The 14,249-nt window shown below is 42.8% G+C and overlaps 1 protein-coding gene and 1 long non-coding RNA gene across 2 annotated transcripts in view; one reads left to right on the top strand and one right to left on the bottom strand.

The window, feature by feature from the left end:
• LOC128398289 (uncharacterized) overlaps positions 1-12,246 on the top strand; it is a 42,430-nt gene extending 30,184 nt beyond the window's left edge. Inside the window, exon 3 of the long non-coding RNA XR_008327083.1 lies at positions 12,146-12,246. This is a non-coding gene — a long non-coding RNA (uncharacterized LOC128398289). The remainder of the gene's footprint in view (positions 1-12,145) is intronic.
• LOC128398274 (collagen alpha-6(VI) chain-like) overlaps positions 1-14,249 on the bottom strand; it is a 98,931-nt gene that overhangs the window by 14,034 nt on the left and 70,648 nt on the right. Inside the window, exons 31-37 of the mRNA XM_053359148.1 lie at positions 13,832-13,894; positions 12,135-12,197; positions 8,908-8,943; positions 7,598-7,634; positions 6,334-6,345; positions 5,040-5,533; positions 2,130-2,220 (exon numbers count right to left, since the gene is read on the bottom strand). Of these exons, the coding sequence (XP_053215123.1) occupies positions 2,130-2,220; positions 5,040-5,533; positions 6,334-6,345; positions 7,598-7,634; positions 8,908-8,943; positions 12,135-12,197; positions 13,832-13,894 (796 nt within the window). The remainder of the gene's footprint in view (positions 1-2,129; positions 2,221-5,039; positions 5,534-6,333; positions 6,346-7,597; positions 7,635-8,907; positions 8,944-12,134; positions 12,198-13,831; positions 13,895-14,249) is intronic.

The raw sequence follows: 14,249 nt of genomic DNA, 5'->3' as shown, positions 1-14,249 counted from the left end.
AGTCATAAAGCCATGGCAGAGGTTTGTAAATACTGCAGGGTACCTCCGGACCTCGTGACCAGCACTCTGAGCTTTACAAGGTATTGGAATGTAATGACCTTATATGGCATGGGTGCAATAAAAGCTTGACCGGATGAGGTAACATGAGATTGGCAAACGGCCATGCGGCTGGACAGAACAAAGGATAATAAAAGTGACCGGAGAGGGAGAAGAAGTCTGAATGAGCTGCCCTCCGTCCATGGAAATATTGCTGGCTCTCTGTGTCTTTATTTTATGCTAAACAAGCGCCATTTGTAACGGCTGGCTCCGACAGTCTTTTAAGATTATACCTGCGGTCACATATGCATTAATCATCCAGAAGCAAAATATGCTTCCTCTTGCAATGGGAATGGCAAAGTTACACCCTTTCCTCCTTTATGTACAAATTAAATGATAAGTGTAGATCATTTATGGTAACAGCCTTAGGGCTTGCCCAGGTGGCTGTAATTTTGGCCTGTGAGCATGCTGAAATACTGAAAATAATAATAATAATAATAATAATAATAATAATAATAATAATAATAATAATAATTTATTATTTATACCCCGCCCATCTGGCTGAGTTTCCCCAGCCACTCTGGGCGGCTTCCAATCAAGTGTTAAAAACAATACAGCATTAAATATTAAAAACTTCCCTAAACAGGGCTGCCTTCAGATGTCTCTTAAAGAGAAGATGGCTGCTTATTTCCTTCACATCTGAAGGGAGGGCGTTCCACAGGGCGGGTGCCGCTACCGAGAAGGCTCTCTGTCTGGTTCCCTGTAACCTCACTTCTCGTAATGAGGGAACCGCCAGAAGGCCCTCATAGCTGGACCTCAGTGTCCGGGCTGAACGATGGGGGTGGAGACGCTCCTTCAGGTATACTGGGCCGAGCCCGTTTAGGGCTTTAAAGGTCAGCACCAACACTTTGAATTGTGCTCGGAAACGTACTGGGAGCCAATGCAGATCTCTCAGGACCGGTGTTATGTGGTCCCGGCAGCCACTCCCAGTCACCAGTTTAGCTGCCGCATTCTGGATTAATTGCAGTTTCCGGGTCACCTTCAATATAGGGCATTTGATTCGTATAGACTGGACATATAGGGCCATGCCACTGGTATCCTGGTAACTTATAGGGAAAGGTATCTGCTTTGGGGGGGGGCAGCACTCACGCTCCCAGTTGGACTCTACTGTGATTACGTCATTCCCTACACAATCCTATAAATGCTTACTTAGAAGTCCCACTGAGTTCAGTGGGGCTCTCTGTCCCTTGCAAGTGGGTAGAAGCTTTTAGCCTCCAGGTCTTTGCTGCCATCTTGACCTGAGAATTGCCACAGTAGAGGGGGGGACCCAAGAGCCTCTGACATTAGGTTCCCGGACTAATGAGCTTGAGGCCATCAACGGAAAGGACTGGCAATTTTTTTTCTTTTTTGGTGTCCAGGGGAGGAGTTGTGGGGAGAGGTTTGGGAAATTTAAAGTTTTTATTGAAATGTGTTACAAAGTTATAAAGTGTTATATAATTTAAAAATTATTTTAAAGTAAAACAGGTTGTAAGAGAAATTGGATAATGGTGGATAGGTATCCATAGGTTTAAGCAGAAGTTTGTGGAAAAAGTTATGTACTTATAAGTTAAGAATTTAAAGTCAGTAAGGTTAAGGAAAGTATGTTGTATATATGTAAAAATTTGGAAAGATGGAAAGGATTTGCTAAAATATCAAATTGAAGCAGAATACAAAAAAGGGGGGTGAGAGGAAGTCAAAGAACTAAGCTAAAGAAAGATACATTATTGAAGTGTATTTGATTTTTATGTAATGTTTTGTCTTTTTTCTTTTTTCTTTGTGTTTGTTGTTTTTGTGTGATTGTTTTACCTTTGTTATATTGTTGAAAATCTAATAAATATCATATTTTTTTAAAAAAAGAGAATTGCCACAGTAGCTTTTCCGCTGGGAATAATTAAACAACATTTAGAATACTTGGCGCTTGTTATCCGCAAACTCATCCAACTTCCAAACAAATAAGTTTGAGTTCTGAAATTAAGAAGACCTGTCAGAACGGGTGGGCGGGGGGATTATTCCATATACACTAATTTAAGAACAAACAAAATGAATGACCTTACCGAAACAGAGAGCACAACGTGAGACCGTGTTCAAGTTCTCATCCTCCTTGGTTTCCCAAACAAATAACTGAAATCGCTGAGTATCATCTGCCTAAATAAATGCAATTTTTGAAAACAAATTTTAAAAAATACATTTAAACAAAAGGAAATGCATGAAAAATGTAGGGTTGAATCCATTGGCTCCCTTCCATTCACAGACAGGTTTTTCTTCCGGTAGATGCTTCCACAAATGGAAGGAGGATGCTGATTTTCACCCATGCTTCCTCTTCCCATCTCCACCCATTGATAATCCGCTCCAGAAGGTTGAGGGACCCTTCAGAACAGTATGGAAGGTAGGATGAGAGGCTGGGAAGGTTTGAGGTCAACCAAAATCGACAACCTTCCTCGCATCAATTAGCAGATGATCAGATGTCTCTGTTCATCACCAGGTATGACCCGTGGTTTTCATAAACAGCGCTTTCTCGGTGTTGGCACCCCGATTGTGGAACTCCCTAGATAAGTTCATTTGTTCTCCACACTGATAATTTTCAGGTTCCAAGACGTATTTACAGTATTCACCCAGTCTTGGGGACATAAAATATGTCCTGGGAGCCAGAGGCTGATATGGTGAGCTGGCTGTGTTAAATTAGGTTTCTTATTGTAGATATGGAGTTTTTAGACATTTTAATTTGAAATTTCGTGATTTCTTTATTGTAATCCTGCTGGGATCATATGAGAGAAAGGGCAACATAGAAATAACAACTACTATTACTACAACATTGCTGTTGGAGGATAAGAAAACCATATTTATGCAGAACATAACTGGAAGATAAATTAAGGACTCATCATGTGTTGCTCACACTGATAAAATGGAAGAAAGAGATCTCAACGTATTTAACTTGTCTTTCCATTTCGTACTCCAACAATCGTACTCCCTTCAGAATTGGTTGGACATCTTTCAGGAGGTTTTGCTATTTCAAATCTGAATTATTATTTCCTCGCTGCTCTTTCTCGAGTTTACAGCTTGCAAAACTGAGAAGAAGATTAAAAAGTTGGCAACCAATCAGAGGAAAATCTGAGACTCTGTAGAAGTCGTTAAATTGTTGGAATGGAAGTCAAGCATATGCTTTCACTCTCATGAATGCATGCTACAGCAATTAAAAGAAATAGACAATCCTGGAATAAATTATTGCTATATTCTGCCAGCCCTAACTTCCACAGGGGTTATGACTGAGGTTCTGTTTACAAACAGTGCTATGTAGACTGAGGTGGAAGAAAACCAAATCAGATACTGGAAGAACAGATTTCTAGGAGTGAAGGTGCAGCGTGAGTTAATGGAAGTATGAATGCAATGTTTCCATAGAGATTAATTATGCTTTCATCATTATATGACTATGTTGAATCCATTCATACTGCCCAGATTTTGCTTCAGTGTGCTGTTTTTCTGGTGCAAACACAAATGCTCAGTTGGCAATGAATTAAGCTCTAAGTCCTGCAAATTACCATTCACTCCAAAATCTGTAGATGAACTTCCACGTCACAAACCAAGATTACAAGCACTTAGAAACATAGAACTGTAGAGTTGGAAGAGACCTCTGAGAGTCATCTAGTCCAAACCCCTGCCCACAGCCATCCCTGGGTGGGTTTGAATCACCAACTTTCTGGTCAACAGCCAGATGCACCAACCCATTGCACCACCTCTGAGGTCCACTTGTCTGAACACATTGCTGCCGTCTGGCTATTCTGGTGATGTCTAAAGCAACGTTTTTCTTAAGAGATTCAAAAGAGCTTCTTGATCCACCCTCGAAAGCTGTTCTACATTTCCCCAGAACAATTCTGTAGGACACTTCAAAATCTTGCTATATATTTCTTAGGGAGCAAGCAACACAGAAACTAGAGCTGAAACTGAAATTCAAAATTTAACCGATGTCCGATTTCACAATTTGGATTTGTCACTGAAATCAGACCCCCAAATGTCTGATTCAGAATTAAAATTTGAATTCCGCCAGTCTGATTTCCATCTGCTAGTCAGTAAGATGTTTGGTAAAAAGAAAATAGTGCAAGATTTACTAAATGCTGTTGCAAATCAGCTGCAACTGCTGTGACTGAATCCTGGCCTTCACAAACAGCAGATGTGATCGGGTATCTGCTTCTGGGACGCTTGTAGAGTGTGCATTTAGACGCTCCCATTTAAATGCTTCTTGGGTGCTTTAAAACAAAGACATAAAACCCATCCCTGCAAGTAGAACGCTAGATATTAAGCAGATGCATTCTAGCCTGGCCTTTCCCCTGACATGCTTGCTCTCAGTACAGGGATGTTTTATAGTTCACAAGAACCAAACAAGAGAAGTACCGAACAGGAGCCTATTTAAGTAGCAAGACCCATTCACTCAGTATGCATTTGCTGACTGATCATTAATGCCAACAAAGGTCCGTATAGTAAAAGCTATGGTTTTCCCAGTAGTGATGTATGAAAGTGAGAGCTGGACCATAAAGAAGGCTGATCGCCGAAGAATTGATGCTTTTGAATTATGGTGCTGGAGGAGACTCTTGAGAGTCCCATGGACTGCAAGAAGATCAAACCGATCCATTCTGAAGGAAATCAGCCCTGAGTGCTCACTGGAAGGACAGATCCTGAAGCTGAGGCTCCAATACTATGGCCACCTCATGAGAAGAGAAGACTCCCTGGAAAAGACCCTGATGTTGGGAAAGATGGAGGGCACAAGGAGAAGGGGACGACAGAGGACGAGATGGTTGGACAGTGTTCTCGAAGCTACCAGCATGAGTCTGACCAAACTGCGGGAGGCAGTGGAAGACAGGCGTGCCTGGCGTGCTCTGGTCCATGGGGTTATGAAGAGTCGGACACGACTAAACGACTAAACAACAACAACAACATAATGACAAAAGAGTTTCCGATTGCAGCCTGCTTACCGAAAAGGCTTGTCTCACATTAGGCACTTCCCTGAGGGCAATGACCACAGGTGTGATATCTAGGGCGCTGAATTCCAATACGGCTGTATTGATGGAGGTGGCGTCCTGCGAAGGTCCAGCGGTGAGAAATACTGCAACGTTCCTCATGAGGGCACCTTGACGATGGCGCTTAAAGGCGTTCCTGGCCACAAACCTCATGGCCCTTCCGATATTCCGCCTGCCAGAGGACTTCTCCAGTGGAATTCTCTGAACTGCCTCAATCAGAAGCTCCGGCTTCTGGAAGTCAGAGAACCGGATGAGGTATTTTGTATTGGTGTTATAGGACAGAACCGACACCCGTGCGCCAGTCGGGCAGTTGCTCCTGCTAATCTCGATACCCTTCAGCATAGACGTCATGATGTCTTTCATCCTGTCAAAGGATTCCGGGGTAACATCTCCAGACATATCAAGGGCGAACGCTACTTCAGTTGGGTATACTGGACACTTGTTCATACCTTGCCATTGTGGAGGAAAAGAAAAAAGTCAGAAGATTTTCAGAAAAAAAGATACCTTTTCCTATATGTTGAAACAGAATCTGTTTGCATAATAATAATACAGTGGTACCTCGGGTTAAGTACTTAATTCGTTCCAGAGGTCCATTCTTAACCTGAAACTGTTCTTAACCTGAAGCACCACCATTAGCTAATGGGGCCTCCTGCTGCCGCCGCGCCACCGGAGCACAATTTCTGTTCTCATCCTGAAGCAAAGTTCTTAACCTGAAGCACTATTTCTGAGTTAGCGGAGTCTGTAACCTGAAGCGTATGTAACCTGAGGTACCACTGTAATAGTAATAGTAATAGTAATAATAATAATAATAATAATAATAATAATAATAATTTATTTATGCCCTGCCCATCTGGCTGAGTTTCCCCAGCCACTCTGGGTGGCTTCCAATCAAGTGTTAAAAACAATACAGCATTAAATATTAAAAACTTCCCTAAACAGGGCTGCCTTCAGATGTCTTTTAAAGAGAAGATAGCTGCTTATTTCCTTCACATCTGAAGGGAGGGCATTCCACAGGGTGGGCGCCACTACCAAGAAGGCCCTCTGTCTGGTTCCCTGTAACCTCACTTCTCGCAATGAGGGAACCGCCAGAAGGCCCTTGGCGCTGGACCTCAGTGTCCAGGCTGAACAATGGGGATGGAGACGCTCCTTCAGGTATACAGGACCAAGGCCGTTTAGGGCTTTAAAGGTCAGCACCAACATTTTGAATTGTGCTCGGAAACATGCTGGGAGCCAATGCAGATCTACTTACCTATACAGCAAGCTGGATGGGATAAAAGAAAGGTGGTTTAATGTCACTTAGTGTCTCTTGGTTTTGTTCATTTACATACATTATAAATCCAATAACAACCCTCAAAAACACACAGACAGAACTTGTGTCGAGCGTTTCGCTTGTTGCGACATTCAATGAAAAATTCGCTTTTGGCTTTGGATAAAGCAAAGTAGCAGAAAGAATGTAGTCGCAGCATGTCTTATTTAAGCCAGGAATTGTGAGGTCAGATTTTAGCCCAGCCATGAAATCGTTGGCTTGGTTTGCACATAACACTAAGCCATGTTTTCTTCACGAGTTCACCACAAGTTGTCCCTTAGATGATCAATTAAATCCTGGCTTGTTGCTCTAAACTATGTTTTGTTTTCCAGCAGCTCTTGCCTTTGTAGGCTGGTAAGCAAGCAAGCCATGGTTAAGGAAAGGTGCTGGGTTCACACATATTGCCAAACCATAGTTAACACAAGCAACTATGGCTTCTGATTATGGTTTGTTGGCAGTAAACAAACCACAGTTAAGCCACTGGAGAGGGTTTGGACAATCAGCCAAAACATGCTTTAACATATCATGGCTGATTGCTGTGTGAATGAGGCTGCTGAGTAGTTACGGAACTTGGTAATTTTAGGCTTATTTATAAGATAATACCTCACTGTAGCCATTGTGAGGATTAAAGACCATCGGCAAACTGAAGATTTCAGGAGAGCATGACTGGTTTGAGACAGGTCCTAACTGGAATGCTACTAGTAAATAAAGTCAATTTAAATGCAAAAAATATAATGTGTGTATTTGTAAAGGTTTCATAATTTATTGTTTCGCATTTTTGTACATTGGGACAGTTTCTACACAAAAATGGCAGGTGTATGTTCAAAAGATTGATAAAATTGGAATGAGAGAGAGAATACTTTTATCCTTTGGGGTGATATTGTAAAAGACAGATTAACACAGTCCAATAATCCTGTCTTCTTTTGGACACCACAGCTTTTTAAAGTAAAGTAAGCTCCTTTGACAGGAAAGGGGTTTACTTTTAAAGAAATCCCCCAAAGGATGGAGAATCAAATCTATTTAACAACAATTTATTATTTGTACCCCGCCCATCTGGCTGGGTTTCCCCAACCACTCTGGGCGGCTTCCAACAAAGATTAAAAATACATTAAAATGTCACACATTAAAAACTTCCCTAAACATTTAGTGCACACAACCTGCGTCAAATTAAAACTATCAGATTGGCAAGGAGGAGGTCATTACTTACGGCAGTTTCCTCTGGTGAAGTTTACAAGTTCACAAGGCTGTAGATAAGGGGGGGAAACCAATGTGGTCAACGATGCAATGCTAGGCATGCCTAAATCACAGTGAGTTCAATGGAACTTCGTCCCAGGTGAGTATGCATAAGGCTGCAGCCCATTCTAAAATAAAGCTCTCATTTTTAACAGCTACGACAAATTTTATTTGCTGTCAATGAAATGTCAGTTGCCATGTGGGCATCGGAAGGCTGCGTACAACAATCCTAAAACAGCATGTAATAAATAAATAAAAGGCAATTAAATTAACCTGATACAATAAATAACCACTAAGCTGTCAAAAAATGAAACTCTACAGTGGCAGATATTAGTTGGAACTGTACCAGGTTCCATGTTTCAGCCCAGATTTCCCACTTCTCCCATCCAAAGCCACTTCTGACCTCGGGAGGAGGTGGTGTTGCGGGCTTCCCAGCCCTGCGCGATCAGGGGAATCCTCTGCTGCGTCATCCCCCTAGCCAGCCAATCGGCTGGCTCAGGGGGTGTGGCTTGCTGCATTTAAGGCAATCGCAGCAGAGGATCTTCCTCTTTGGCCGCCGCTCAGCTGGGTGAATTTCCCACCCACCCGCCCTTCAAGGTTTCTCCTTTGACCTTGCTATGGACCTCGGTTGGTCGCCATTAAGGGGCCTGGTAGGAATTTTCCACTTGGCAAATTGGCACCAGCCATTTGGTTTCTTCGCCTACCTCGTAGCAAATCGTCACAACTTCCTCGGTTTGGCGGTTAGGCATTGGTAGGGGAATTGTTATGTAGATGAATGGGGGGAGGAGCGCCATCACCTCCCCAGTTTCTGAAGGGTAGTCCGGTAAAGGATTCGGGGGGCATGGCCCCATCCGAAGCCTATGGAGACCAGGGCCCAAGGCACGCCCCCTAGCGGTGACCCCGGGGGAGTGCCTAGTTGATGTGCATCAGCAGGGCTCCCCCTGCTGGTGTTAACCCTTCCCGGCCTTCAGGCAGACAGACTGAAGCCGGATAGTCGATTAGGACCAATGCCTAAGCCAATACCACTCATCACCTGTAACCAATAAAGTTGTGGCCAATTTTAGCCCATTAACCTATATATCGGTGTCTTGTGTGTTTATTTCTACTGGTGGGAGGCGGGAACTCGCCACCCAATGCCTGCTTCACTGATCATTTGTTGCCCTTTCCTTTAGCAAGGAAGAATTTTGAAGCTCGGAAGTTAAGAACACAATTCTATGTATATTTCCATTTACTAGTTGATAAGTTTCTGGTGTATCAGACGTGAGAAAGCAGCTTATCGCATACCGTCATTGCTCGTTCGCCTTTTTGTCCTTTATGACCCTGAAAAAAGCAGGTATATGTTTAGGAAATCAATTTACCCTCTTCCCCCATTTCTGTATACACTTGTACATAAATATATACACACATGCTGATGAACACACTCCGATAAGATGTGTGTGAGAGAGAGGGGGGGGGAGTTTCATATATTTCCCCGGTTTGCATCAGTCAGTGGAGCATGAGACTCTTAAACTCGTAGTCGTGAATTCGAGTCCCACGCTGGGTAAAAAGTTTCCTTCACTGCACAGACTAGATGATCCTCATTGTCCCTTCCAACTCTACAGTTCTACAATTTTATATCATGCTAAGCCAAACCACAAACAAATAAACATGTGGGTTTTCAAGCAGAAGATGGCAGCTGTTTTTCTCTGCTTAGTCTTACGCCCAAAGTAGGGATGGTTGAATATGTTGATTTCCGTTTCTCCTTTTCCCAATCTTAAATTGTGTTCTCCACATTTTCAAATCAGTTTACAATTACTTTTTTTAAAAAGTCTTCATGAAGATTCATCAGTATTTTTGTGTGATTTCTCCTAATAATTTTGCTTAATATACACATATTTGTATGCAATTTTCCTTTAGTAGAATGCATTTCTGTATATTATTTTCATTGTTGTTGTTTAGTTGTTTAGTCGTGTCCGACTCTTCATGACCCCATGGACCAGAGCACGCCAGGCACTCCTGTCTTCCACTGCCTCCCGCAGTTTGGTCAACTCATGCTGGTAGCTTCAAGATCACTGTCCAACCATCTCGTCCTCTGTCGTCCCCTTCTCCTTGTGCCCTCCATCTTTCCCAACATCAGGGTCTTTTCCAGGGAGTCTTCTCTTCTCATGAGGTGGCCAAAGTATTGGAGCCTCAGCTTCAGGATCTGTCCTTCCAGTGAGCACTCAGGGCTGATTTCCTTAAGAATGGATCGGTTTGATCTTCTTGCAGTCCATGGGACTCTCAAGAGTCTCCTCCAGCACCATAATTCAAAAGCATCAATTCTTCGGCGATCAGCCTTCTTTATGGTCCAGCTCTCACTTCCATACATCACTACTGGGAAAACCATAGCTAGGAAGGATTTTTTTTTTTAAAGAGACCACTGTATACACACACACACACACACACACACACACTTTGGGATTTACCTGGAGAAATCTGAGTGATGTGTTGAGAGGCTTCTTCGCCAGTAGTACAAATCACCTGAAGCAGATTTTGCGAGATGCCCTGCAAGCCAGCAAAATCTTCCATGTTGTAGACGTGCGTCTCGTCCGGGTCGCTAGCAATTAACTGAAGCTCCGACAAAACAGCATCCTTAATGCCCAAAGCATAGATGGTAATGCCTGCGCTCTTTACCAAGCTTTGACGGCTCACGGATATCATCCTGAGCTTCCCCGTCTGTTATCACAGCTGCCACTTGGGGGACGCCTTCGCGGCGCCGACTGCCGGCCACTTCGTGGAACTCATGGTCCAGCATAAACTTAAATCCCTCCTCACTTTCTGCCATCAAGGCTGTGTCATCTGCATATCTGAGGTTGTTGATATTTCTTCCGGCAATCTTAATTCCGGCTTGGGATTCATTAATATATGCCTTTATGGTTAAAGCGGTTAAAATGTCTGGGGAAACCCGGGTATATGGAAGCCCATATCGGAAGAGTTCTTTTTTGGAGAACTCCAAAAGAATTTCCAAAAAACAGCTTTTCAAAAAGCTATTAAAACAACCCCAACTTTGCCTGCCCTTCCCCCGAAAAAAGCTCAACAAAATACTCAACCACTTTTGTGTCTGGATTTTTCACTTCTTGATATATGGCAAGCCCAGTTTTCGAACGCATTACTTGGATGAAGAAAGTAGGGAGACATGTAAATTTCAATGGATGACTGTGTTTGATCTCAGGTACTGCTTTGGAAAAGTGAAGATAGGCAAATTTGCCTTTAAGATGGAAATCAAATCGATTTGCTCCCTCATCCCTAGTAAAAACCCAATTCTTGGCTTATCTGGCTCCAGCCAAGGTTCATTCTATGAACCTTTACCTCTTACAGTTTGTCTGGGGAACAGACAATGAGCTCAGGTTTGGACATGATACAAAGTTAAACGGTGACTTGGTTCACCAGCTAAGAGAAGCAGAGAAGGAGCAAAGTTCTCTCTCTGGGAATCCATGTTTCCCAAGTCATGTTTTGGCTTAGCGTTACATGCAAACTGGGCCATATTCCCTAAGCGATCATGATTCTCCAACAAGACAGCTTGTAATGCTTCCTTCAGCTTGCAATGCTGATATACCTTCAGGGAGCACAGAAGCAGGCAATACTTAGTATATTTTCCCACACATCCTAATTCTGCGGGGAACAACGCCCTACCCCTCGGGTAGAATGATGCAGTCCATGGGAGAGAATGTTCCGTTCAGAATAAATGGATTTTTGTGCATATCCACAGTTTGCTGTTGCTGACAAACCTAGACACCATCTTAAAAAGCAGAGACATCACCTTGCCAACACAGGTCCGTATAGTTCAAGCTCTAGTTTTCCCAGTAGTGATGTATGGAAGTGAGAGCTGGACCATAAAGAAGGCTAATCGCCGAAGAATTGATGCTTTTGAATTCTGGTGCTGGAGGAGACTCTTGAGAGTCCCATGGACTGCAAGAAGATCAAACCTATCCATTCTGAAGGAAATCAGCCCTGAGTGCTCACTGGAAGGACAGATCGTGAAGCTGAGGCTCCAATACTTTGACCACCTCATGAGAAGAGAAGACTCTCTGGAAAAGACCCTGATGTTGGGAAAGATGGAGGGCACAAGGAGAAGGGGACGACAGAGGACCAGATGGTTGGACAGTGTTCTCGAAGCTACAAACATGAGTTTGACCAAACTGCGGGAGGCAGTGGAAGACAGGAGTGCCTGGCATGCTCTGGTCCATGGGGTCACGAGGAGTCGGACACGACTAAACGACTAAACAACAGCAACAAAATCAAGATTCTAGATTGAACTCAAAATCATTCCTTCCCCCACCCCAGATTCTTTCATACATACATGGAGCAATTTTGAAAAGGAAAGCATAATTTGAATTCAACACTGAACTACTTCTATACCGTGCTGTTGATTTTGCAGATGAAACTCAGCCATATTTTTGTTTATATAAGCCTGATCCAGAAAATATAATTTGATAATGTATTTTCAGCTATATTTGGTTTCACAGTTCAGTATTAATTTGTTTTTCTTTTACCATTCTTCCAGGTTCTCCCCAGCGTCCTGGATCACCAACTGCTCCTGGTGTTCCACCATGGCCCTTTAAAAAAATGCAAAGGCCCCATTAAAATAACGCAACTTGTTTCAGGCTTCATAAGCGAAAACAAAAGGTTTGGAGCTTTTTTTGGGTTGGCTGAAAATTCAAATTTTTTGAAAGTTTCATTTTTTAGGTTCCTTCCAAACTCTTGGATAATTTCAGCTCCCTTGAAATGAAATTTCAGGTCCCAGTGAAATGCCTTCCTCCCCCCAGTTCTCTGCCTGTGAATAAAGTTAGGCAGCTGTGGATTCAATATCATTTCACATTTTAATATTGCTAAAAATAGCAAATGAGCTTGGAGCCTGCTCCTACCAATTCTTCTTTCTCAGGCAGAGTTCGAAACTCCCATTGTTCTAGGCACATTTTGCAAAAAGGAATTTCATAAACACGAGCAGTTTCTGAGCTCTGGGCGCAGTACAGCATTTAAGATTTAAGATTAAAATTGCCACTGTTGCTCGGATGTAAACCCCAACCAAGTTCAATGGGGCTTCGTCCTAGCTTTCATATCTCCGTTTCTAACACTGCCCTCAAGTGATACTTCCTTCCTCTATCGGTATGAAATAATAATAAATTTTCCTTCAGTAATAACTCAGCCAAAATGGATCAGAAGTGCATTTGTTTTGCAAAAAGCACCACACACTACATGACACTCAGTGAGTACTTCCCGCCCTTCCTCTGTGTTGCATTTGATGCTGAAGATCTACGAGTGAAACCCCTAAACACATTCATTTTGAATATTGCCATGCTGTGACAATATTCAAAATGAGTGTGTGTGTGTGTGTGTGTGTGTGTGTGTGTGTACACAGCCAGATCGGCAGGGTATAAATAAATTATTATTATTATGTGTGTGTGTGTATACACACACACATATAAATATAAATGACAAACATAAATAAATAAACAGTAAACATCCGTTATAAATCACCATTTGGTCCCAGAAATAACTGGGTATCTACAGTATATTGTCAATTAAAACAGATATTCTACTGGTTTTTCCCTAATAAGATTTTAAAATGATCTGCGGTACACAGAAACATTTCATTTTTCTTTTTCTGTGCCCTCAAAATGTTGAATAAGTCCAGAGAATATTCAGCAAATTCCCACAGAAAGGGGGGAGATTTTGAGTGGCCATTTTCACACAGCTCTGAGGCATTATTAAAGGGGACCCCTGACCATTAGGTCCAGTCATGACTGACTCTGGGGTTGCGGCACTCATCTCGCCTTATTGGTTGAGGGAGCCGGCATACAGCTTCCGGGTCATGTGGCCAGCATGACTAAGCCACTTATGGCAAAGAGCAGAGCAGCGCATGGAAACGGCGTTTACCTTCCCGCCGGAGTGGTACCTATTTATCTACTTGCACTTTGACGTGCTTTCGAACTGCTAGGTTGGCAGGAGCAGGGACCGAGCAACAGGAGCTCACCCCGTCGCGGGGATTCAAACTGCCGAGCTTCTGATCGGCAAGTCCTAAGCTCTGTGGTTTAACCCACAGTGCCACGCATGAGGCATTATTGGACTGTCACAAATTGTGTCAACTGGAGTCTAGCTGAAAGAAACCATCAGGAGTTTTAAGATCCATTATAAAGAGAACTCTCCTTTCTCACATATCAAACCGCTTAGGATCATTTATCATCCTCACCCGTTGTCCCCTAATTCCTTTGGCGCCTTTATCTCCAGGAATGCCTGGATCTCCATCTTCACCCTAGGAAGGAATCAGAAGTAGAGTTTTGCAGCTAAGAGCTCCTGTTTGGATTGCTTATTGTTTCCTTCCACGAAAAGAAAGTTGATTTGGATCGAAGTCATTGTGTGTGGCGTGCCTTTGTCCTTTAATGGCAGCCCTAGTCCAACGGGTTCCTTTCATTTATTGCCCATAACCTCATTTTCCTTCCTGAGGGAAACCCAAAGCAGCTAACAGAGAATGGAAAAACTTTATTGATACTGAATATGTTAATTATGTTGGTATCTTGTTCTAATTATGAGAATAATCAATATAACAAAACATAGCAACTATCGCAATATTCCAAAGCAACATTCGTGTCTAAACAATAATCCATTCA

This window comes from Podarcis raffonei, chromosome 12 (assembly GCF_027172205.1).
Source record: "Podarcis raffonei isolate rPodRaf1 chromosome 12, rPodRaf1.pri, whole genome shotgun sequence".
Taxonomy (NCBI): domain Eukaryota; kingdom Metazoa; phylum Chordata; class Lepidosauria; order Squamata; family Lacertidae; genus Podarcis; species Podarcis raffonei.
The sequence above is the reverse complement of the archived record's forward strand: the minus strand, read 5'-3'. Positions and strand labels throughout refer to the sequence as shown.